General features: G+C 37.4%; 1 protein-coding gene across 1 annotated transcript; it reads right to left on the bottom strand.

The window, feature by feature from the left end:
• Positions 1 to 2,056: 2,056 nt before the first annotated feature.
• On the bottom strand, positions 2,057 to 27,261 carry LOC131154011 (pre-mRNA-splicing factor 38). The gene is made up of 6 exons (XM_058106460.1): positions 26,799 to 27,261; positions 25,730 to 25,851; positions 25,507 to 25,597; positions 9,343 to 9,469; positions 9,176 to 9,246; positions 2,057 to 2,757 (listed from the first exon to the last, which is right to left on the bottom strand). The coding sequence occupies exons 1-6, from the start codon at positions 27,086 to 27,088 to the stop codon at positions 2,286 to 2,288; spliced, it is 1,173 nt and encodes a 390-aa protein (XP_057962443.1). The 5' UTR covers positions 27,089 to 27,261; the 3' UTR covers positions 2,057 to 2,285.

Genomic DNA, 27,261 nt, shown 5'->3' with positions numbered 1-27,261 from the left:
CTCCCTTTGCAATTTCTCATATACCCTTCCTTTTGATTCCTCCCAATGCTCTCTTTCCTGTTTCCTTTTGTCAAACTGATGGATTCATTTGTAAAAAAACATGGAACTGCTCCACCCCACGTCTCCTCTCCTCTCTCTCTCTCTCTCTCTCTCTCTCTCCTCAAAAGCCCATTGTTCTTGTTTTCTGCAACAAACCACTTGCTCTGGGTGTAAAAGATGGCTGCAATGCAATGGAGAAAGAAGAGAGTGAGCCCCAAAAGGGCTATGGTTACTAGTGACCACAGAGCTCAACCAATTCCTGCACCATCATACTTCATCAGCATCGGAATTCCTAATCAACCAAGCACGAGAATCAGAATTCCCGAGCTACTGGTCAAGACTATGCACATAAGAAGTATAAGAAGAAGAAGAACCACCCTGCAGAAATGCAATGAAGCAGAGGAATTCGGTAATGATCCAAATTACAGCAAGAACAAGAAGAAAATGAAGTATTGGGTCAAACCCAGGAAGTTTTTTCCTAGGAAAATCCGCCTGATGTTTTCTAGTGTCAGAAAATTATATGGAGGTTGGAATAGAGTGCTCAAAGAAGACGAAGAAGAAGAGGCAGGGGAGTTGAAAGAGGCCAGACCAGAGTCTGCATCATCTCTGTCCCGAGTGCTCAAAGAAGAAGAAGAAGAAGAAGGGCCAGAGGAGTTGAAAGAGGCCAGACCAGAGTCTGCATCATCTCTGTCTCGCTCATTGAAGGAATTGTTGGAGATGGAGGATGAAGAAGGGAAAAAGAAGAGCTCTAGCCCATTAATCGTGGTGGGTAGGCAATATCTGAGAGTGCCATTGTATTTCTCGAGAATACTTAACATGAAAACTGGTGTGGTCTACATTAGAGGGAAGATTTATAAATGTAGTAGGAGAGCAAGTAGTCTGTTTGGGAAGAAGGAAAATTTGGGTAAAAAGGGTAAGTGGGCTTTTGTTAGGAGACCAATTAGGAGTTGCAGAAAGCTGAGGATGGCATTGGCGGGGCCTTTGAGGAAGAAAGTGTCAAAGCAGGCTGAAGAAGAAGAAGAGGAAGAAGAAGAAGAAAAAGAAGAGTTGTGCAGCAAGAGGGTTCTACTAGGAAAGAGGTGCAAACCTTTGCTACTGTAGATGTTGAAGACTTGGGTTGTGGCTTTTGTATGAATTTTTAAGTCCATCTGTTTATTATTTGTAGCTTTTTCAGAATTTGTAGATTTTTAGCAGGCGTTATATTTATTTTCTTTTGCTTAAGCATTTATGAGTGCGGATTTTAAACTTCAGACTTTAAATTTGGCCTAACATGATATAATTTTATACAAATTTAAATTCAAACCTAATATGCACCCAAACACAATATTAGTTAATTTATAATTTAATGGTGATTTAGGAATAGAATATGATAATTTGTTGTTTTCTAATCCAAGGATAAAAACAAATAAGCATTCAATAAAAGTATTTTATCGTTCAAGTTCAAAAAATAGTAGTGGGAGGAGTATGTGCATGGACATACACAATGTACGTATCCAACTCAATATTAAATACACATCATACATGTAATTCAAGTGGCTTTGCAAGAATTTTTGAATCCACAGGTGAGATACAGCCGAACTAATTGTAGTATCATCATTAGCTTAGGAGTCCGGCTATAATTTTTTAAGCACATGAAATTGCATAATTATGTACCAAAGAAATATTTTGTAAAATTTAATTAATTAGAATTACAAAGAGAGGGCCTATTAATCTTGATTGGATTTGCACTGAGACCTCATTTTTTATTTTCAGATTTCTCAGCTTATCATCTCACATATTTGATACGTCCTTTATAAAAACAAGTTAATCATTGAAAAAGAAACGTACAAAAAATGTTAAAGACCTATCCAGTTATTTTTAATTTTTTGACTTCCCTGTGATATCCACGGCTGATGGTGCGAGAAGCCATATACAATGTATATGGTTAAATGTCCCCTCTCTTCGTATCCAAATCTAAATTTAAGGTGGGAGAGCTTAGCCTAACCTACCTTATATAAGCTGACAAAACAATAGTATATTTCCAGGCAAGCTCCCACCACAAACAGCAGATCACTTTCAGATTAGAATTTGCAAGATTAAAGTAGGGGCACACCTACATCCATCCAATACAAAACAAAGTTGGATGGGGTACTCTACATTTACAAGCACTGCAGCACCAGTAGACATCAATCAAGAATCTGAAACCCCATCCATCATGATGTACTAGAGCAGGGGAAAAAAACAATACCCAGCAAAAACTCATTTCACTAGACCTTCAATGGTTTCAACCCAAGGGATGCCCGGAGCCTGTTTGCTTCCGCAATTTCGGGATCTGGATGGTCCGTCCCATCATCCTTCTTCTCCTTCCGTTCTTTCTTCTTTTTAGGCTCTTCACGCACATAGCCATCCTCGGCTCCCTCCCCACGCCTTCTAGGGCTAGTACTGCTGCGGGCATGCCTCTTGCGGTAATCCCCACCCTCACGGTCCTTGCGGTCTCGGCTCCTACTTCGGCTCCTTGAATAACTCCTACGCCTGCCACGGTCCCTTTCTCGTCTGTCCCGCTCCCGACCTTCTCTCTCCCTTTCCCGGTCCTTCTCTTCTCTAAGACGATAACGGTCCCTATCTCTTTCCCTGTCCCTATCCCTATCCCGGTCGCGGTCTCGGTCCCGTTCCCGATCCCGACCCCGGTCTCTATCTCTGTCTCGCCCTCTTCCACGTTCCCTGTCATAGTCCCGGTCCCTGAGACAGCATGAAGAACAAAAATGGCAGTACTTAAGATAGAAATTCACAGCAGTAGCCTAATAACAAGCATATTGTTTCATTCAGAAAATTATACAATAAACTATTGCAACTCGATCAACATTAAACCAGGTAAAATCTCATGACAAATTTCACATGGAAAAAGGGAAAAAGTTGAGTAATCATCCTACTAACTACGGAGGATGCCAGTAACCAAGGAAAGCAAAGTTAGAACTACAGCCAAATTTCGTATATTTGAACTTATACTAAGCTGTGGTTTCATACAGAGAAATCTGGCAGGATCAAATTGAATGACTGCAGCACCAACTGCTTCGAACATGGTAGTAACTAGTATAATTGTTGTTTGTCGGGTGCCCCATGTGTATGTGCGTTAAACAACAGTTTCCACTTCAATATACTCCAAACAGGGAACCCACAGATCTTATGATAAAGCCTATTTCCACGGGGTTAGGCAAAAGGAGGGGCTAGGAGGCCCACTAAAGAATGGATAGTTCACATGGGATGAAATTTCTTTGTTCCATTTTAATCAGCTTTTAAAAAAGGTAAAATACAAAAGCCCATACAAACTAAGACTATCCAAGGTTGATGTTGATCCATCATACTTTTACCTGTACACCGTACGGAGAAACCTAGCATGATCATAAGATATTAATTTAGGAAGCTGTTTGAAGCCACTAATGGATTTACTGCCATGCTAGTACACTTGATTTAGAAAGATTGTGTGCATGTGCGTTTGTTAGTATATATGTACATACGTATGTTTAGTTTGAAACAACTTCTATTTTATAATATGTCATACTAGTCATTCCAATTAATCAGATAAAAGGAAATAGATAAAAGCCATGAAGAGCAAAATAGCACCAGAAACTAAATATCTACAAGCAACAATGAAATGCCACATTATGGTAGAACTGTGAGATCCATCATACTTCTCACTGCACACTGCCAGTGCAGAGAAACCTGGCAAGATCATAAGAAATCACTATAGGAAGCTGTTATAAGTCTACCTTCTAAGCCACCAATGGCTTAAAAAGCTGTGGTAGTGACGAAATCTTTGATGTGTGTGCCTGTGTGAATTCATACATGTATGTGACTGCAGTTTGCAACAGCTTCCATTACAATCTAATAATAGATCTGCAAAATAGAAGTTCAAGATTCCTCCATAAACAAGGAAAGAGAATGTACAATGGGAAAGAGAAAAAAGGATGGAGCCAAAATTTTCAACCACCTACAGAGGCAAGGTTGTGGGTTGAGCTAGGGATTTGATAGAAATCGTGCAAATCCCAACACCAACACCATAAAACCATAAATAGAAGTATTTTCAAAAGTAAAATACAACAAAAAAGCATAAAATAAGCTACTTAAAGGTAGAAAATTGTGAGATCCACCATAATTTTCCTTGCACACTCAGTACAGAGAAACCTGGCAGAATCACAAGACATTAATTTAGGAAGCTGTTTGAATCCACCAATGGATTTTACTGCCATGATAGTACACTTGACAAAAAAAATTGAGTGTGTCTCTCTCTTTGTGCATTTATGTATGTATGTGTATATGTAAACTTTGAAGCAGCTTCCACATTATAATCGTAATAATTTTCTGATTAATCAGATAAAATGAAATTGATTCATAAAAGCCATGAAGGGCAAAAACAGTACCCAGAACTAAATATCTACAAGCAATGATGAAAATAAAGCACCACAATAGAACTGTGTGATCCATCATACTTCTCACTGTACACTGTCAGTACAGAGAAACCTGGCAGGATCATAAGAAATCACTATAGGAAGATGTTCTAAGCATTCTAAGCCACCAACGGCTTAAAATGCCATGCTAGTGAGAAAATCTTTGATGTGTGCACCTGTGGGTATGTGTACATGTATGTGATTGTAGTTTGCAACAGCTTCCATTACATTCTAAAAACAGATCTGCAAAATAGGAGTTCAAGAAAGAGTAGGAACCATGGGAAAGTGAAAAGGTCAAAAGGAAAGGGAAGGGGGATGGAGCTACAATTTTCAGTCACCAACAGAGGCAAGGATTGAACTAGGGATTTGATGGAACCATACAAATCCCACAACCAACACTAGACAGCAGGCAACAAAAAGGAGGTGACACAAATTTAACCAAGTAAAATTGTAAGAGAAGTATTTGCCAAATGCCCAAAAATCAGAATTAAAATTATAAAATAAATAAATGAAAAAGCAAGAGTTGTCAACTTCAGCAAATTTTGCTTGAAATGTTCTAGCTGGACAGTTGCCCAATGTTACCTTCATGAAATCATTAATAAAGTTTGGACTTGCCATCTAATAGAAACTGTACCATTCAGCCATAGCCACCACAGTTTTCAAAAGCAAAAAATGACAGTTATTTTTATTTTAATAAATATGATGATAAGAAACAGCTCATGGGTTATTTTATTTTAAAAAATAAATACACCATCCCTAACAGAAAAAATACCCACCCCATGCAGTCAATTTATTTTAAGAAATAGATATTTCACCATAAGAACCATAAACCAACTCTGTCCTCCACCCCCCCTCCCCCGGTCCCTCAACAAACCAGAAAAAATAAAACCACAAAAAATTCGTAAGGAAAAAAGAGAGCTAAGAATCTATTAATCAAAGTATCCAGTTGATTTGTTCTACCAGATTGCAAACTTGCATTTTGCTTTGAGGAACTAGAACCCTCAAAACAATTGGAACAGCCCAGTGCACAAGGTTTCCAGCAAAGCAAGTTTCTACCACCAATATGCGAAGCGGTTGCCATGGGCCCCAGGTGCAAGTGGGCTAGCTTAAGAATATGCCAAGACTCACCCTCTGACTAAGAGCCACTGATATTGAGCATTTGAGCTAAAGCTTTAAGCCTTTAATGACATGACACCTGAGAATTCCCAAAATCTAGACAAGATGCAACAATTCATAAGCCCAGTGACAGACCAAAATAACTACAAACTTAAATTAATCCCTGTACTATTAAGTGAAAATCTATTAGTCTCTATACTTTTAATTAGTACAATTAAGGACTTGTAATTACCAATTTCATGCATTCATATTGCCATCTTAATCAAGTCTAACAATGTTTGTGAATCTTGCTGCCACATAACATTATTTAGTTGCTAGGAGTGTAGGCGTGGAAACAATCACTTGCAAAAATGCAAGGTAAGGCTACGTACTATAGACCCATTGTGGTCCACCCCTTCTCCGAACCCCGCATACACGGGAGCTTTGTGCACCAGCTGCCCTTTAGGAGTCTAGCCTAAATAAAAAACCAAAAGAAGTTCTAGCTGTGAAGTTAAATGGCTTCTAATTATGGCCTCAAGTTCTAAAACGATGTATAATTAGCTTAAAATAATTTCAAAAATAACATATACCTTTTTTTTTTCCATAACCAATGACATTCAGGCCCCTTTTAGAGGCAACAAATCCACGGGATGGAGGGACCTTCCGTTAATTCTACCCTCCAATTCATAATGCCATCAGATTGTTTTAGGTGGCAACTTTAATTGAATAAAATTAATAAGTTTTCAATTGTACAAAATACACACAACAACAAAACCAAGTCTTAAGTCCTACTAGGTGGGGTCGGCTACATGAATCATTTTCCGCCAATTTATGTGATCAGGACAATTTCTTTCGACAAATTCAGGGCTATTAAATCCTTACTCACAATCTCATTCCAACTTTTTTAGGTTTACCCTTACCCTTTCTTTTGCCCCTCCCATTAACTAATTCACTCTTCCTCACTGGAACACTACGTGGCCTATGTTACAAGTGCCCAAACCATCTGAGTCGTCCCTCTCTTATCCTATCTTCTACAGGAGCTATCTCTAACTTACCATGAATATATTCATTTCTTAATTTATTTTTCAATGCTATACCACTCATCCATATAAGAATTCTCATCTCAGCAATTTTTACTTTTTAGATTTGTAGTTTCTTAGTCGCCCAATATTCTAATCCATATAGCATAGCTAGTCTTATAGTCGTCCTATAAAACTTCTTTTTTTAATTTTAAGTATATTTTGCGATCACAAAGCACACTTGAAGCACTTCTCCATTTTACCCATCTTACTTTAATTCTATGGATTACATCCTCTTCAATTTCTCCTTCAGCTTGCATAATAGATCCAAGGTATCGAAATCCACAAGTGCTACTTATTTCTTCATCCTCAAGTTTGCATTTATCTCCAATATTCCTCCTCCTATTACTGAAATTATATTTCATATATTCTATCTTATTTCTACTTATCCTAAACCCTTTAGATTCTAAAATTTCCTTCCATAATTCTAATTTAGCCCCTACTCCACCCTTAGTTTCATCAATCAATACAATATCATCTGCAAGCAACATACACCATGGAGATCCATCACAAAAGCAAAAAAATAAGGGCTCAAAGCAAATCCTTGATCTATACCTATTGTGATTGGCAATTCTCTAGTCTCTCCACCTATAGTCCTTACACTAGTCATTACTTCATCATAAATATCCTTAAATACCTACTACATATACCTTTTTTTTTTTCTTCACTAAAACTCACCATAGAACTTCCCTAGATACCCTATCATATGCTTTCTCTTAGTCAATAAATACTATATGCAAGTCCCTCCTCTTTTCCCTAAACTTTTCCATTAATCTTCTCAAAAGATATATAGCTTCTGTAGTAGATCTCCTAGGCATAAAACCAAAATGATTTTCTAAGACTTTCGTTTCTAACCTTAACCTTTGTTCAGCTACCCTTCCCCACAATTTCATCATATGAGTCATAAATTTAATTCCACGATAGTTATTACAATTTTGAATATCTCTTTATGTTTTTCTATAGATATTAAAGTGTTTTTTCTCCGTTCATCTGACATTTTCTTTGTTTTTATAATTGTGTTAACCATATAATTTCGTTATCACCTAAGCATTTCCAAATTTCAATTGGGATGTTATCCGGTCCTATAGCTTTTCCATTTTTCATTTTTTTAGTGCAAACTTAACTTCATTAACTCTAATCTTGCGAATAAATCTCATATATTTAGTATTTTCCTCGTTCGTTGATTCTAATTTTAAGCCTTCTATTTGGTTTCCATTAAATAGCTTACTAAAGTAACTTGGTCATCTTTCTTTTATGTCTTCTTCCTTAACCAAGACAATATCATCTTCACTTTTTATACATTTTATATTACCAAGTTCTTACTCTTTCTTTCTCTAGCTCTAGCAAGTTCACTAAAGGCCTTTATTGCATCTTTTCTTGCGTCTTTATACTTTTCAAAGTTATCCACGTTTTGACATTTTTGCCATGTTTTATACCAAATTCTTTTTGCTTTTATGGCTTTCTGGACATCTTGATTCCACCACCAATTTTCTTTGCTATTCGAGAATCTTCTTCTTGATTCACCTAAAATCTCTTTTGCTATTTTCCTCTTGGTAGTAAAAGGAATAACTTATCGTTTTGCCCAAATATAAATTATTTATGAAATTACAGTCTTCAGAAGAGGGTAATACAGAAAGATATTTTCCAATCGACTCCATCACCTTCGAATTCATACAACAACATAGGTATAGCTAGCCAAATTAATACATCATATCCTAAGCCAGGTCTGCCATTAGACTAGGAGAGCACAGTTGACACCGCACATCGTCCTTACTAGAAAAATAGTCAGGTGTGCAAGAAAGGAAAAACCCATACAGAATTTAAAATGAAAAATAGGGGAACTACATTTTTGCACCTTAAACTTTGGGGTTGGTTTCCACATGGTCCCTGAACTATTAATTATGACAGATTCAATATTGTATGATCAAGATTAATGCAATACCAATATAGAGCACCAATTACTTTTAATTTGAAATATGAGCCACATCTTAGAGTTTATATCCAATTAACTATGAATTCAAATGGCAACATACGCTAAATTAATGTTCAAGCGCATTTAGAAGTTGCATTGCATGAAAGATACTATTTTTGAAGTAATTACTTATTCCCAAATTAATATTTGCATCATCCATGTTCTTCCCCTTTCATTGTTACAAGTAACTTATTTCTTTTTTTCAGACTGCTTAATGCCTATGTAGGTATTTAGAAATCTTGCTGCATATAGAGCGAAGTTCATGGCACTACTTATTCTTCTAATTGGAAATATTTTCAAAAAGTAAAATAAATATTACAGCAATAGATGGTTTAGATGCATTAATCTTGGAAGTATAAGGTTTAATTTGTCACAATAATAGTTTGGGCGGCCATTTAGAAACCAAAATGAAGAGTTTAAGGGTGCAAAAGTGTAGTTTTCATGAAAAAAAATACATGGGAACAATAAAATGTTCCACTGGACATTAATTGCAGAAGATACTAGTGACAATTGTTTAAAACTTAAAAAACAAGAAATTCAACGCTGCAAACATAAAAGGATCATACCTATATCTGTAGCTGTCACGTTTTCTGTCTCTATCCCGTTCCCTTGTTGGACTTCGCCCACGATAATAATCCTGTTAAATAGACAAAATGCAAGAAGAGAATATGCATCAGAATCACATGAGAATTTTTCTTTCTATGTTCTCTTATTTATTTATTTTTTTGAGAACCTTTTCATGAGGCCCATCATCTAATTCAGCCATAATTTGGTCATCCTCCTCCTTTTCCTCCTCCTCAAAGTCATCTTCCAAAGCACTTTTCCTAGGTTCCAGTGTCCCAATCGATTCCAGAGTCCATCTGTCAATAAACAATTTGTTGTTAGAAGAAATTCATAAAAACATATCTAAATTTAACTTAGAAGAATGAAAATAATCATTAAATACAAATAAATGTAAAAAAAAAAAATCATGCATTTGAATGAATTTGCCAACATGGATAAAATACAGTAAACGTCTCCAAGTTTCGACAAAGAAACAGAGACCTCCCCTAGCATTCTAGAAGATATAATAGATGATAACAAGTTACAACACCCTTTTTCTTTTTCTTTTTCAGATACCCTCTTTACCCATAAATACCAATAAAATTAAACCACAATGAAATGTCAACAAGCAGCAAAAAACAAAGATATGTAATTGAATGAGTTTGTGAAAATGGATAGATACATAGAACACCCCCAAATTTTGACAAAGAAACAGAGATCTCCCCTAGCTTTCTAAAAATTACACAACCAAATATAAACATCTCCAAGTGCCTTTCTCACATGCAAACTAAGCTCCCTATTAGGATCTATAGTCCTTCATTGGGGTCTCTATTAAAATTCACACATCAATTCTCTGTTAAGGATTGGAACCTTGAATCACATCCACATACATGAAGCTCCGGCAAAAAGAAAAGATCTGCCAGGCCCCATGCCCATGGGTACAGGATTTTTCAAAAAAGCACGATTGGCTTGGGGACCTGGGAGCTTGGATTTAGCAATGAATGGAGAACCTCTTTGAGCTTTCTCTACCAAACCAAACCCCCCAACCCTCTCTCTCCCCCCTCAGTCAGCTGCCAATATTTATACAAAAAGCGATGACAGCATTCCATTTTTTTTTTCTCCCCAAATACCATTTTTACCCATCCATCCAAAGATAAATGGCAGTTCTTATTCAAATTTCAATTGTTGACAGCCAGTGATAATTGAGAAAATTAAAGCCAGGAGTTCCACTGGAGAATATCAACTACTGTTTCCCTGCTCTGCTCTTCAGATTCACGATCCAGCTACCTCACCTTATCCAAATGCTACAATCGGCCGAAGTCCACCATCAACAAACTTCGCCGTTGAAGCTCCAATCATCATCAACATGCTTCCCCCAATTTTTTATGAATGACTTCGATATAGGAGCTTCCAAGAGCAAAATAAAGGCGAAACAGTTCAGTATTACTGTTCATGATACAATAGCAGATTTTGAGGGCTTTTATGTCTTTTGCCTTTCACTTGAGTTATTTAGCCCTGGTTTTAAGTAGTCAGATGACACGAATGTGGGCTTCTAAATAAATGGAGGGGCTGGGATTAAAAGCTTTTACAAGAGATTTAAGGGCTAGGATTATAGGGTTTCAGCAGATTATTATGAAAAACTCTCATGGAGGATCTTGCATCAGTTTTTTCATGAACTATTGCAGCAAAATTTCAAACATTAGTCCTCACCTGGAGTTTCAAATTTTATGGACTCATGTATTACTGTTTCCCCTTCAATTCCCTAGCATTCTATCTGAATATTGATGCTAGAATTTTGAAATAGACAACTGGACAGCAAACCTGACGTTGCATCAAGTGGCATCAACTGAAGCAAAGTGGTTATCTACATGGCTTCATGAACTTGAAGCCTGTCTCAAGAACCTTGAAAACGTCTTTGAACCTTTAGAAGTGCCTAGCAACGATTTTGAGGATGAATATTATGATTAGTGACAAAATCCTTTTAATAGTGCAGGATTCACAGACTACACAAATTAAAGCAAGATAGCGATGAAGGATTTTGTTTCGTGGGTAGGGACTCTCCATGATTTTATAATGTTTGATGAAGATGAATAGTGGAGTTAAGTATTCACTTTATAATCAAGTAATCATCCAATAAGAGGGCATACACCAAGTGCTTGATCAAAGTTCCCACTCTACTAATAGTGATCAATCTATTTGTTTATCTGAGAATACCCCACATCTGCTCCATAGAAGTCCACAGAAAAAATTTGGGTGGTAACAAATTTTTACCTGCACATGTTCAGAAGAAAGATGATTTTTCACATGTATGACATTGAATGACGTGTTTGAAATGAAAGAGACATGTAATCAGACTGGGAATATTTTCTAGCACATGAATTAGCTAAAAAAATCACAAAATAATGGAAGAGCTTCTGAGATTTTTAAATGCAACAATGTTGAGTTTTCAAAGTAGTATTCTAATTAAGCAACTTTTCTTCCAAAATTCATATCTTAGTTAGTTGAAGAAGGTGCACACAAAAGTTCTCACAAATGTTTTTTGACAGAAGAATCAACTGTTCTTAAGTATTGGACATCACAAGAAGAAGGGTAGGGGATATTAGTTTGTTGATTTGTGGAAGGCATAGGCAGAACTTGAAAGTGAGTTCTCGCCTCCAACTTGGGGAACTGACATGGGATAAAAACAAGGAATAAAAATTACTGCACCACCCCCCCCCAGAAAAAAAAATTTGCTGTCCAAGTTGCAGCTCTGTAGCATGGTAACTTTTAGTGCTATTGTAGCAGCCTGCTTCTTTAGATTTTAAGTGTATTTGAGTTTTTTTGGTTTATTACATTTTGTATGGCTAGGATTACGTTAATGCAAGGGCTGCGATTTATTGTTGTTACTTGTTAAGATTTTTAGAGCTTAGTTTCTATTAGTGATTATTTAGTCATTTAGCATTATTATTATTGTGTTAAGAGTTATGTTAATAAGTGAATTAGTCAGGGTATTATAGTTATTGACATTGTACTTGACATATATTATAAATAGAGGGAGAGACATGGTTTTAAATAACGATCGTTACGTAACAGAATTTCAAGGCCCTGATACTGATAGGCCACCATAGTGGTGAGGGAAAAAATCACAGCCGCAATGGCCGTTACGCTTCTGTTACAGGCAGTTACACCCCCATTACACCATCATTCCCTGCTGACAGCCCTATATACTGAAAAATACCACATTTGTTCCTGATTTTTCTGAATTTTACTGCAATTTTCCCTCTCCCCAAAATCGTTCAGCTTAGATCTAGTGATCTATGGCTGCCAAAACATAAATTTGTGCTTGGAATCGCCATATGAAGGTGATCAACTGTCCATCTGGAGAGAAATTTGTTGCTGTTTGGAAGTGATTTGGGTAGATTTGAGTAAGAAATCAAGCTAGAAAGTTGGGATTTGAGCAGATCCAAAGAGGATTTGAGACTTTGAGCTTTGAAGAGGGTTCGGGAATGGGAGGCGCTTTGCGTTTGTGCATTGCCGAGTACTGACTTCCTTTTCATGGGTCTGCATACTGCCAGCATGTACAATTTATTCCACCCTTCTTTTTTTTTTTTTTTTTTTTCCTAAAGCAAGTTAGGCAGCTTATTAGCTTAACTAATTAATTTGCTACTTGTGACTTAAGCTTAAACAATGCTTATAGCTTAAGTGTTTAATTAATTAATTTGCTACTTATAGCTTAAGCTCATGCAATGTTTATAATTTAACTATTTCCAATAACTACTTAGTTACTTATACTTTTAATTGCTAATTTTCTATGCTTATAGCTTAACTAATTAATTTTCTTAATGGGCCATATGCTTAGTTATTGATATTTTGAATATTAGAATTTAAAAATTAAAATGATGGCCTAAATTGCTATGCTTAGTTATTGATTTTGAATATTACTGTTAACCATTAGGTATTAAATACAATGAAACTACTATCTATTTAGTCTTAAATTGCCTAATGGGCCATGTCCCAAATTTTTATGTTTGCTTCGTTATTGACTTATTGTTATTTTGAATAGTAAAATTTTAAAATTAAATTTTCTAGAAAACGATAAAATTATATGGAACTATTAAATGTAACTATTTCACATACTAATACTAATAAGTTTACCGTGTATGTATAATTGTATATTGACTCATTTTATGTCTCTAATTAATTGGATTTCATTTTCAGTTACATTTCTAAATTTTTTAATCATTAAAGTAGTGGAAAGTATTAAAAAATGGCTTTTACTGTAAACAGTGCGCTAAAATTAATATAAAAATCATGTTGCATGTTAAGAAGTGTTTGTTTGTTGAATAAAAGTGGTCAAAAATCATTAAAATCATGTTTTAAAAGATTCCATGCTTATTCTTCAATTTTGGCATATGGTTGTGCATGCCTGAAAAAAATTCACGACCGCTACAACCGCTTCCAGTTCGCTTTTCCTGCGTCTGACGACACCTGTGACCGTTATGCGATATTACCCGTGACTATGATTTAAAACCATGGGGAGAGACCTATCTTTGAGGATAGGTCTTCCATTTTACCCAATTATTCAACATGGTATCAGAGCAAGATCCGACCTAAACCCTAATTGCATAACTGCCACTAAATCAAACCCTAAATATCATAATACCACGCAACATGCTCCAGTTGAAAGAGTCCTCAGCATCACAAAAGTCCAGGAGCAGCTTCAGCAGTTGCGAAAAATACTGTGGCCCGAAAAATCCTGTTCAAGAAATACCTCATATTTTGCAAAAGTAACCACATAGCAAGCCACAGAACCTGCCAATCTGCCAGCCCCACAAAATTTCATGGTCAGGGAATCCTCCACGCATCCCCAAGCCCCAGCAAAATCTGGCAATGCCAATCCCATGCCCAGCGTGTGAGACATTTTCCGATTTCCTCCCCAATGCCATGAATCCTTACACCATAATACCAAGTTGTTGGTCATATTTTTTGTCCAAACGTACAACCTTTTTTATCTGTTCATGTGCGGCATTCTGAGAATGTTTGCTTGCTAATGCCTGAAGCTGTTGGTCAGTAATTATAGAGTTCATTGAGGCCTGAAACAGTGATATTGCTGTGTTCTTGATTCGTTTTTTTATCTTTCTTGATCATTGTGTGCTTGTGGTTTGCTCCAGTTGTCAAATGTTGTGTGCTGGGATGGTGTCCATGAATTCCAGGAGGACGTTGTTCACTGTACTTCAGATGTTCTACTGTATAGAGGCTGTTTGGTGCTGTTACAGCTGCATGTTGGTTTCTTGGGGATGTGTTCAAGTCTCTTAGAGCAGGGGCAGCATTTGTGCATTGATTTTGTAGGGTTGTGGCAGTGCAATGTCCAATTGTTTAAGTCTCTTGAAGCAGTGGCAACAACTATACAATGATTTTGTAGGGTTGTGGCAGTGCTATGTCCAGTTGTCGGTTCGGTTGGTCTGAAAATTCACTTGTGGTTGTTTTGGTTGGTCTAGAAGTTGACTTTTGGAATCCTAAGAGCATTCTGTTAACTGTGTATTTCTGATTTGCTGCTGTATTGAGGTTTTGTGTGAGGTGGGATGGCATCCTCAATTCCCAAAAGTGTGTTTCCATCATTAGGCATTTGTCCAGGTGAACAGCATACTGTAACTACCTCGGAGAAAGAGTATTCAAGGTTCCTACAGTAGCAAACATCAAAACAAGCATCTCATCACATTGCATCTTTTGCTCACAAGGGTAAAATCCTATAGTTTGTATGTCATTTGGCATCTCTCTCACTAGTCCTTGGATTATCGACTTTGCTGCTACTAACCATGTGACGGGTGTAACCAACTTCTTTTCTGCCCTCCAATATTCTAAAAAACTACCTCAAGTTATCCTTGCTGATGGGTCCACAACTACAGTTTAAGGGATAGGAACAGTAAATCTTACTCCCTCCATCTCTCTTTCTTATGTTTCATACATTCCTAAGTTCCCATTCAATCTTATGTTAATTAGTAAGCTTTCAAAGGCACTAAATTGCTTTGTAACCTTCTTTCCTGATTCTATGATTATTCAGGATCTGAAGACAAGGAAGACAATTGGTCTAGGACGTGAGACTCGCGGACTACTACTACTTTGAGTCACTCTCTTCTCCCATTGCCTGCACAGCCGCTACCACACTGCTTCAAATCCATTGTCGCCTTGGCCATCCATCCTTGGACAACTTAAAACAGCTAGTTCCTACCCTGAGTTTTTTGTCTAGTCTTGAGTGCAAGTCTTGTCAATTGGCAAAGCATCATCATGTTCCCTTTGCTTCCCGAGTCAACAAACAAGCAAATAGTCCTTTCATGCTCGTCCATTCTAATGTTTGGGGCCCAAGTCGTGCCACGTCAAAATTGGGGTTTTTGGTACATTGTTAGTTGATGACTACTCCAAGATGACTTGGTTGTATTTAATGAAAGATTGTTCTGAGTTGTTTAATTTATTTTGTGCCTTCTATTCTCAAATAAAGACTCAGTTTGATATGCCAGTCAAGATATTATGTAGTGATAATGCTGAGGGGTACTACAATACCCAATTCAATACCTATATGACTAATTTTGGTACTATCCATCAGTCTTTTTGTGCCCACACTCCACAACAGAAAGGAGTAGCAAAACAAAAAACATACTCTCAAAGTCACTCGTACCCTATTGTATCAAATGAAAATCCCCAAAGTTTTTGGAGTGATGTCGTGTTCACTACTTGCTTCTCATTAATAAAATGTCATCCTCTATCCTTGGTAAAATCCCATAATTAGTTGTCTTCCCTAAGGCTCCTTTATTCTCCCTTCCTCCTTATATATTTGGTTGTCTTTTGTCCATCAGCTAACTTTAGGAACTAATAAGTTTGATCCTTGCACTACCAAAAGCATTTCTCCAGGGTATTCCTATACTTAAAAGGGACATCGATGTAATAGCCCTACTTCACATCAATTTTGTCCCCGTTGATGTCACATTTTTTGAGTCTACACCATAATACTCTGATTTCTTGAGTTCTATTGACCTTTACGAGTCCCTTCCTCAGCCTTGTCTTCTAGATCTTAACTTAATATCTGCGTCCAATCCTCCAACATCCTCATCTAGTTTGAGTCCTTCTTGTCGCTTGGATCATCCCAATTTACAGGTATACACATAGCAACTCAAGGGAGGAGAACCTCCTCTAGCTTCCACTTCTACGCCTTTAGTTTCCTTGTCAAATGCTCCTATTTCCCAAGATGTTGATCCACTCATTGATGTTTGAAAAGGTAAACATAGTTGTAGCCAAAATCCAATCTCTAATTTTGTTGTTATGATTTCTTGTCACCCTCATATTACCATTTTGTTAGATCTTTGCCTTCCCTTGCTCTACCAAAATCTATTTCTGAAGCCCTGTCCCATTCTGGGTGGAGGAATGCAATGATAGAAGAGATACGTGCTCTATAGGATAATGATACCAAGGGCTTAGTATGACTTCCTCCTGATAAGTATGTGGTTGGTTGTCGTTGTACACTATGAAGGTTAATCCAGATGGTTCCTTGGCTCAATTGAAGGTTGCCTTGTTGCTAAGGGATATACTGAAGTGTATGGCTTGGACTATTTAGACACGTTCTCCCATGTAGCCAAATTCACATCAGTACATTTCTTCATCTCCTTAGCCACCTCCTACCACTGGCCTCTACACCAGTTAGACGTGAAGAATGCTTTCCTACATGGTGATCTTCACGAGGAGGGTCTATATGGAGCAACCACCTGAATTTGTTGCTAAGGGAGAGTCAGGCTTAGTGTGTTAGCTCAAGAAATCACTATATGATTTAGAATAGTCTCCAAGGGCATGATTTGGTCGCGCTTCAATACTGTAGTACTTGAGTTTGGCCTTCAACGGTGTGTAGTAGATAATTCAGTATTTTATCACCATACTCCATTCGGAAGGACTCGGCTTATAGTGTATGTGGAAGATATTGTGATTACTAGTGATGATGATCAAGGTATTCAAAGCCTAAAGTATTTCTTGCAAATTCTCTAAGGATTTGGGACCACTTAAGTACTTCTTGAGCATAGAAGTATTGATGTCTCAAAGAAAGTATGTTCTTGATCTTTTAGATGAGATAGGGTTGTCGGGATCGAAACTTGCTAATACATCCATGGATCCCAATAGTAAGTTACTGCCAAATATGGGTGATTTGTTGCCTTACCCAAAATGGTACCAAAGAACTGTTGGGAAATTGAATTATCTTATAGTCACTCGACCAGACATATCCTTCACGACAAGTGTTGTGAGTCAATTTATCAATTCTCTAAGAAGAAGTCACTAGGATGTGGTAATTTCGCACTTTGAAAAATCTCAAAGGTGCACCAAGGAGAAGTCTCTTCGATCAGAATCGGGGCCACACTCATATTCAGGGATTTCAGCTTGCTAATTATTCACTAAAGCCTTGGGAGGTGTTCGTGTGAAATTCATTTGTAACAAGCTAAGAGCATATGCTATATAATAGCTTGAGCGGGAGTGTTAGTGGTTATTTAGTCATTTAGCATTATTATTATGTGTTAGAGTTATGTTATTAAGTATGAGTTAGTAAGGGTACTATGGTCATTGGAATTGTACTTGACATATATTATAAAGAAAGAAACCTATTATTGAGGATAGGTCTTCCATTTTACCCAATTATTCAACAATTTCGATATATCATCATAAGCAGATGTTTAGGACTCACGATGCGCAGCTTGACTTTTCTATCAATAAAATTTCAGCCTTTGGCTTTCCTCTTCAGAATTTATCCTATGTTCGGGAGCATGGATCCCAAGCCTTGGATTTGGATTTGTGTATTTCAATGAAACTCAATACAATTTGTAATATCTTTTGTTCAAACCCACACCAACCAGATCCAAGACCCAAAATCCAAACTCCCAAGCACAGGATAAGAATTTGTATGATAAGCCCAAGCAAAGGTAAACCCTTGTATTACTTCACTCCTAATTGCATAGGCTTCAATGAAATCTAGGTTTTGGAATTTGGACATTAAAGATTCAACTCAAATTTTTAATTGAGCATGGGTAGCTTGGCTTCAAATTTGATGTTGTTGCAAGGTTTTTAGTGGTGGTACTTGATTGTGAGAATGAACAGCCATAAGGCATTGTGAATGTGGAAGAAGAAGAGAGAATTTGGGAAAACACAAGAGTCTAACAATATTATAGAGAGTGATTCTTGATCTAAAGAGGTTACCAAAGCCCTCATTGCACTGCCCTTCAAACAATAGGTCTCCAAATCCCCGTCAACCCCCAGCCCCTCAACAGGAAGGAATTATGGGCGGTTGGAATCTTGAACACCCCAAGTTGACCTCTCCCTACAAATGAAGAGTGATTTTTGATCTAGAGAGGTTACCAAAACCCTCATTGCACTGCCCTTCAAACAATAGGTCCCCAAATCCCCATCAAGCCCCAGCCCCCCAACAGGAAGGAATTATGGGTGGTTGGAATCTTGAACACCCCAAGTTGACCTCTCCACACAAATGAATCTCTCCCCCCTCAAGCCCCAAACCCCAAAAAAAAAACTGAACACTGGCATTTGTTTGGTTATATTTCCAAAATTGAAACAAAATTAAAATCTAATTACACACATGTTCATTTACGTCCTCAGATCAAATAATAATTAATTATCATCCTACAATTTAATCACCATAAAATTTTCACCAAGTAAACAATTTAAGAGATGGAAGCCTGAATCAATTAAAGTATGATTATAATAATGAAAAATACAAATGGACACAAACTAAATAAAATAAAAACAAAAAGAATTATTTAGCAATTACTTTACTCAATAAATATTCTAAAATAAAAATATTTTTTTGAATGATTTTTCTCATTTCTTATCTTTTAAAAAAGATTACAAATTTTAGTGATGTTAAATTTTAAATTGTGTCAAATTCATACTACAATTTAGTTCTTTTTTCTTCACTAAGAAAAAACTGTGCACACAATAATTTAATCCACAGAAGTGAATCCAGATATTAAAATAATCTGAAAAGTGATTTTTTTAAAAAAAATATAAAAAAAAAATACTAGTTGTTAGTTGATTCCAGAACACCTGAAAACTAACAACAGAAACTGTAAATTTACAATATAAACAAATGAGCTGTAACCACCTTTTTCTTTGATGTAAAACAGAAAATAAAAACTATAAAAATAGAAATGACTCCAAATATCCACTAAAAAACATATATTGTGACCTTCTTGAATCATGATAATACTGCATGCTAACAAAGAGTTAACAGAGAGAACAATATCAAGCTTGCATCCTGTTAAGTATAGTGACTCTGAGTGCAGGCATAATCTCACATTCTCAGAAAACAACACAATTATCACACCACAACAGGAACTTGCCCCCAGCATTAGAGGACAAAGAATTATTCTAGCAAGCTTAAGGCAATAAATGCATATTCTAGTAAGCTTAAAGCAATAAATGCCAGCTCAAATAACAAATAATAAAACCACTCATAGGGGAAGAAAGGAAGAGGACATGCTGCCAAAAAAACACTTTTAAAAAATTAAAACTCTTAATGCTTCCCGAATCATGAAAACATTGCTTTTTTGCCGAAGAACTGACACGTAGTGCCATAGTTACCTTGAACGCGGTGCATTTCAGGTCATGGTATCAGTATGGGGACGGAGTACACTACTTAAGAGGTATGCAACTGGGGGGTTAGGTTAGGCCTTCGTACGCTTGAACCACTTATTTGGTTCAATTTGCCAGTACTCTGTTGGATCGCAACAAGCTCTGAATTATTTACTTAGGATGTAATATAGAATATAGAAAAATATCCCAATTATTTTTACTCAATTAAATTATATAAATTATAAATAAACAACAATTAATTAGTAAATTAATTTATTTTCTGATGTAAATTAATAAGTTAATTTTTTAATAATAATCTGCATGAGAAAAGTGTCGGGGGTTAACTTCTCAGTCTCTCATCCTTTCCGCACCAAAAAAGGTGATGGGTGCAAGCCTCTCTCTCTCTCTCACACACACACAAACACTTTCTGGACAAAAAGGGGAGAGGGTGGGGGTAAACTTCTCTCTCTCCCTGCTTTTTTGTTTTAATTTATCCACCACTGCACAGCAGCCAGCAGGAAACCTCACAGAGTATCCGTCCACCATAGTGCAGCAGGAAACCCTTGCAGAATCTCCCCTAGCAGCAGGCAGTCCTCTTCCCTCCCTGTCCCAGGCTTCAAAGCCCTCTTCTCTCCCTGTCCCAGACCTCGAAACCCTCTTCCCTCACCATCGTTGCAGGCTCTGCAGCCCCCTTCTCTTGCCATTGCATGCTCTGCAGAGTTCTTCTCTGATGAATCTTCATTTGCAGTTTTGGGAGTGTGGATCTCAACCCCCATCAATCTGGAACACCATTGAACCCCAAATTGGTACATGCAATCCAGATCACAGTTCATGGGAGGGGTCAGTGAACCAACACAGCTAACTATGGATAGAGCAGAAGTGTTTAAAACTGAATGAAAAACCAAAAATGGGACACACAAAAATTGCTGACAATCATGTAAATTGATGAAGGATTCATGCAGCCTACTCCCACTAGTGGGACTTAAGACTTGGTTTGATTGTTGTTGTTGTTGCATCATCTGCTACAGTGCCATTATGGTTGTCATGATATGTTCCAGATCGTCATCCATCCACTATAGGCTGTTATGCCCCCAGACCAGTTGTGAATTGCTTAAAACAATTTATCTATACTATTTTTGTACTTTTTAAAGACATGTCAAGGTATAAAACTGGAAACACAATCGATAAGGCTCTTTTTACTAGCAAATAGTAAACAATTAAACTCCAATTTACGATTAAATAAACTGAAGGCACACTATCCATTATGTGCAACAAAATAAATCATATTTTGGAATTTCTTAATTCTAATCATTAGAAATTATATTTGTAACACACATCTACAATTTTCATTTCTAAAACAATATTAAAACTTAAAATTTGAAGGCAGGTAGTCTGCAGTTGTTGCTCCATACTCCTCATCCCTTGATTAAGTATTTAGATATTTTATGTAGTTATGCAATGAATTCTAAAAATACAAAAATGTTCCGTCATTTATGTTTCATTCTTTTACAATTTATTAGTTTATATAAATTTCTAAAAGAAAAGAAAAACAAAAGCAAAGAACAAACACAAAAGAATAAAAATGGTAAAAAAAAAAAAATCCTGGACTTATCCAAGAAAGCCCCTATTTTAATCCCTTCCCATCATAGTCCACCAAACACTTCAAATTCACTAACTCCCTCTGATCCTTCTTCGCCTTAGATTTATGACCATCAAGCCTAACTTCATTTCCTCCATGATCAAACAATGTCAGGCCCAAGCTGTCCGACAATCCTGAGTTTGATTGTCTTTCTTAGCAGACACTTCAACTGAATTAAGCAAAATTCCATCTTTTACCTTCATTTCCTCTCCAAAGGCATCAGCCTCAAAAATAATAATTCTATCCAAACCTTCAAGAGGAGGCAGTAGCACATAAGATAAATCCCCACGACAATCATTAGAAGAGTCAAAAAAAAATCCTTGCTGCTCCCAAATCTTATCCAAAAGTAAACCCTTGTCACATTCAAATTTGCTATTACCTACTCGATCGTCCTCTGCACCCCCCATCTCTTATCATCCTTGTATTAATCCTCTCATCAATTGGCTCCTCCACTATACATAAAAAAACCCTTTAGAATCTCTTTAAAGAAAAAAAATTTTTTGTTCTGCCACCAGATGAATCCCAATTATCTTCAAAATATGTCCTCCTTTCAAAACCCAAATGCACTTCATTACAGCAAGCGTAAACCTTTCAACTCCTCAAATTATCCAAATTGACTCCTTTATTATTTGAATTCCCTCCCGAACCAACAATAAACCTTGATTTTCAACTCCACAAGAATTAAAATTCCACAAAGAAGATTCCCCAAACCCAATCCTGGAACCCCGCCTACAATCATTCTTCTCCAAAATAGGAGAAGCACCAATCTCTAGAAAATTAGTAGACTTTTTAGCAGGCCACCTATCTCATTCCGCTTCCTCTTCTTTTTTGTCTTCAGAGCGAGTGTTTCTCTCCTCTTGACCACCAAAGATCTTGTTAGAAGATGATTTAAGCTCTGAATCACACATCTTACTTCTATTCCAAGGAGAGATTAATTCCTGCAGTCTCACAAGTTTTCATAAGACCTTCTTTTTGACTGGAAACCTGACCAAGCATTTGGGCCTGCCCTTCTGATTGGCCCTACTGTGATTTACCCTACTGAATTTTCTCCTCTTTAATATGGCTCAATATAGAATCAAAATTCTGCTCTTGAGCCTCCTCAACCAACAGGCTGATCAAAAATTTTAAAAGGCCTTTATTGCTTTCAAACAGCCAGCCCATGTCTAAATTAATCATCTAAGATCCAAACCCAACCCACCTGACCTTCATCATCCCATCATTCATGCAGAACACCATGGCCACCTATAGACTAACCTCCTCCGCCGAAACCTTCTCCCTTAGCGACGTTGATTGATCATCATAATTGTCTGCAGGGTCTCCTCTTGTATCTTCCCCCAACACCAAACACACACCACCTCCAGCACATCCTTAGGTAATGAGCGAACTCCCATCATTAGAAACCGTGCAAGCACCAACAATAGGAATCGAAGGAACTCCATCAGCATAGTTTTTCCTGATACTATTTGACTCCAAGATTGATTCTCATTCCACCTTTTACTATTAATTCCAAGAGCTCACCCAAACATCGAACTCTTTCCCCAAACTGAAACCACCCATCACCTTTGGATCCTTCAGGGAAAAAGATAGAATATCTTTTGCTTCTCCATCCATGCCCTAATTCCAGGAATTTTCCCTACCCTCGTCACACGAATCATAATCCAAAAATCAACAAAACCCACCCGAGATCTACGAACACCCTTTCTTAACTTTCTAGAAAAAGATAAGAATCCCCATGAGAACCATATTGCTACAGCTGAAGCAAATCGAACCCATTATTGCGCTGTCAATTCTCCTCAAGAACAAACAAAGCTCCAACCTCGAAGGATTTACTAAATGAATCCCCATCATCAATAACTAACAGCATTTCGATCAAGAGAGAGAGGAGAGTGAGTCAAGGTCCTTTGAGTGCGAGAGAGAGAACCATCACATGTCCTCAAATTAAACAACTGCTAAAGTGGCAACTAGGAAGCATGAAGAGCCTTTGAGAGTTCCTCCCTTTCCCATTGTTATTGGCCTTCGAGAAAAGAGATTCCAGCAACAGCCAAGCTCGAAGATGAACGAAGGATAGGAAGCAGCGAGCTTGAGAGAAAGAACAAGGGAGCTAGGGCTTCAAATCTTCCAAAGAGAAGAGGCTGTGAAACTTCAATAGTGAAGAGGGCCACGAGTCTTGCTCAGGCTCTAACGAAACTCCTGCTCTAGGCAAAGATTTTCAACAAATCGTGATTCACAATAGGGCTCCAACAAATCTCTTGGACAATGGATGAGATGGACGAGATTCAGTATGATGATCAAGCAAGTACTGACAACTGTCAGCTACTGCCGGCATCAATGAAGAGGCGAGATGCGGTGAAGAGACTCTGAAGAGTCACGAGAGTCTTGACTAATTTTCATTCCTACAGCTTTTCAAATGGTAAGTGGTGACAAATACAAGTTTTTTCCCCCTTTACTGATAAAAAAGAGCCAATGTCCAATACATGTTATGTAACTTGACTTAAAATGTGGTAAAATTCATTTAAAACATTAGTATGAAAGTCGAAACAAATGAATTTATAAGGTTTTTTAACACATTTTCTAATGTGATTAACAAATGCACAAATGCAGTATCAATTACATGTTTTGTAGCAACCAAAAGGATTGTGACCATTAGCATTCCATTTTTTAAAACTATGTTAAGGAGATATACAATTCAAAACAGTTTCACAATCATTTCAGCCTAACTCAAGGATCAATATGATCATTACAAACCCACTTCCACATATTTCCTCTAAATTTAGCCTCCCTTAAATTTTTTGCAACAACTAAATTTTCAAATCATTTCATATGACATAATCTTGTAAAAAATCACACTACATTTTTAAACTTAAGTTCCTAAATATGTGTTGTCATAACTAGGGGTGAGCATAATTCGGGGAAAACCGAATTAACCGAATTAACCGACCGAAATTGGTCGGTTCGGTTCGGTTAAAAAATTATGTTCGGTCGGTTCGGTTATGCTTTCCAACATTTCGGTGAATCGGGTTTCGATTCGGTTAATGGAGAATATTAATTCGGTTAACCGATTAACCGAATTAATAATTAATTAAATTTTAAATATAAATTAGTAAATTAAAACCTGGTTATTCATTATTCTGGTATTCCCTCTCTCAGACTCTCAGACTCAGTCTCACACTGCTCTCAGAAGCCAAAACGCAGAAGGCCCTCCCTCACTGGCAGTGAGTCACTGCCTCTCTCTCGCTCACCTGAGCTCGGTCCTCCGTAGTCCACACCACCAAACTCCATCTTCACGCGATGCCATTGTCTGTGTCCATCACCGTCGCCATCCCCGGCCATCATCACCAACACAGACTACACAGTCACTGCTCTCTGAAATCGGAAGGCCATCACTAAGTCACTGCCTCTCTCTCGCTCATCCGAGCTCACTGCTCCGCACCACCATCACCATCACCGTCGCCGTCCATCGTCACCAGCACACAAGCTCCCTCTCATTCTCATTTCTCTTCTCTCACGCACATACCAGTTCACTGAGAAGTGAGAACCACCCCCGACTCCTCATCGGCATCAAGCTCGCCCGAGCCCAATCGTCTCCCTAACCACCTCTCCTCCGCGAGTCCGCATCAGTCTAAAATCTGGATAGTGGATACACCTTCCCGGCTTCCCCCCTTCCCTCACTTCTCGGATACACCTTCCCGGCTTCCCCCCTTCCCTCACTTTCTTGGTTAAATTCAGTTAACCGAATTACCCGAAAAATAAATTCGGTCGGGTTCGGTTCAGTGAGGCCAAACGGTTTGGTCGGTTCGGTTAACAGTATTCTTTAACCGAAATTTTCAGTTAATTAACCGAATATGGCCAAACCGACCGTTTGCTCACCCCTAGTCATAATTACAACAAAACAACCGAAGGAAAATTTTCAAAATCCACAAACAAAAGAGTGTGAAGGGCAAATAACCCAACAAGATTATCAGAAATTTCTGTCTCCATAAGTCTAATTGTTGATTTGTTCCCAAAATAGATTTATAAAAATTACATTCAAATACAATGAGGAAAAACTCAAAAATTGTAATTATATAATTTTAGCTTTAAGAAAAAAGCAAAATACATGAGAAAGCAACTGCAGATAGTCACCTTTTCTTGATGCGTGGCAACGCAACGTCACAAGAATAATCTTTTGTCAAGAGTTCATCAATAACCATATCCACGTGTGTCAAAGAAAACACTGATAAAATTGAAGTAGCATTACAAATTATTATTGCCACACAAACATAACGGAGGTCAAATAAAATGTTATACTTGAGACCAGGACTAAAAAATAATCAAAAGGATCACATTAACTGGCTAAATTCCTTACGTCCATCAGCTAGTTTTTGTCTCAATTTTCGGTAATCATTGTATAGAGGCTCTAGGTACCGGTACACATCTATATCTGATCCAGTAAGACGCAAATAGAAGGCACCAAGCACCCGGACATATCTGCATGCAAAAAAATGAAACTAAAATTAGACAGCAATCTATACAAGAACCAATCTTAAATGCAAAACACAAGTGAAATAAATAAAGCATTGAAATTTTTTTTTTAAAATCCATGGAACAAAAGGATTGAAAAAAAGATACATGGATATGCAGAACTAAATATGCTAACTGCTGAGTCATTTTCTAGATAAGATAGAATTTAAGTACAAATTAACATTTTGTTTCTACCCCCACCAAACAAAACAACAAGGGGTGCAGCACTGAGCATGAATTGGTTTCACCTCTGAAACTGAAACCAAAAACCGACCTCCCATGTTTTGGAAAAATTACAAAATATAAACTTACAAAACAGTGATCCATTCAAACCAATGATTAGCTGTTTGGATCAGTTAATACAGCTTACACACACGAAATTTCACGCATAGAGCAAACCAATTTGTAATTAAAACACTCCATAGATATACATTCTATCACTAAACATATATCAAACATACAATTTCTCATTAAAAACATCAACTTAAAGCATTACATCACCAGGAACAACCTTTAAAAAATAAAAAATAAAATAAAATAATACAGAATTTAATATCCCATTGATTTCTTCAATTACCAACGTAACAAAGTAAGAAAAAATGCGGAAAAGGGCACCCAGAAAATAAAATCTGCAGCGGACTGAATTAACTTTTCCATTTACTGGCTACAAAAATCAAATAAGCATAAAAAGATATTTCTCTCGCTTTCATTTTCCCACCAAAACGAGCTCTGCGGTGAGCTGTGACATGGGTACGGATTCCATTACTGTATCTAAGTAGACAACAGTGGCGGGATTACAGAATTAGGAACCGTGGAAGGGTTCACCTCCCTTTTCCCTCCAAAAGAAACAACAGATACACAGATATACGGAAAAATAGAAAAAAAAAATTATTTTGAGGACTGGTAAATAGTACTTGTAGTCTTCGTTCTTGATGAACTCGACCACGATGTCCTTCTCTGGCTGGATCTGGAGCATCTTCATGATGAGGCACATGAAGGGCGTAGGAGTGCGGTTGCCACCAAATGTGCCGCCGAGATGGTCGAGCTCCATGGCCTTGTCCACCAGGGTCTCAGCAGTCAAGCCGAAGCACTGCTCCTTCCAGTACGTGTTCTGGTATATCTTTGACCTCAGTATCTTCTCCACAAGGTTCTGTGGGTTCGTTCCCCTTATGCTCTTCGCTGCTGGGTCCGTACGATTTGCCATTTTGATGGAATCGAAACCCTAGAGAACACGCATACACAGAGCCTGGATAACCCAATTCTAACCCTAACCCTAGCAAAAAGAAGAGGGATGGTGGGAGAGTACAGCGAAACCGGCAGGCAGAAGGTTTACGTTGGTGTTTGAAAGAATTAAGTTCCGGCAAAACGGGTCAAATC

Source organism: Malania oleifera, chromosome 4 (genome assembly GCF_029873635.1).
Source record: "Malania oleifera isolate guangnan ecotype guangnan chromosome 4, ASM2987363v1, whole genome shotgun sequence".
NCBI lineage: Eukaryota > Viridiplantae > Streptophyta > Magnoliopsida > Santalales > Ximeniaceae > Malania > Malania oleifera.
The sequence above is the reverse complement of the archived record's forward strand: the minus strand, read 5'-3'. Positions and strand labels throughout refer to the sequence as shown.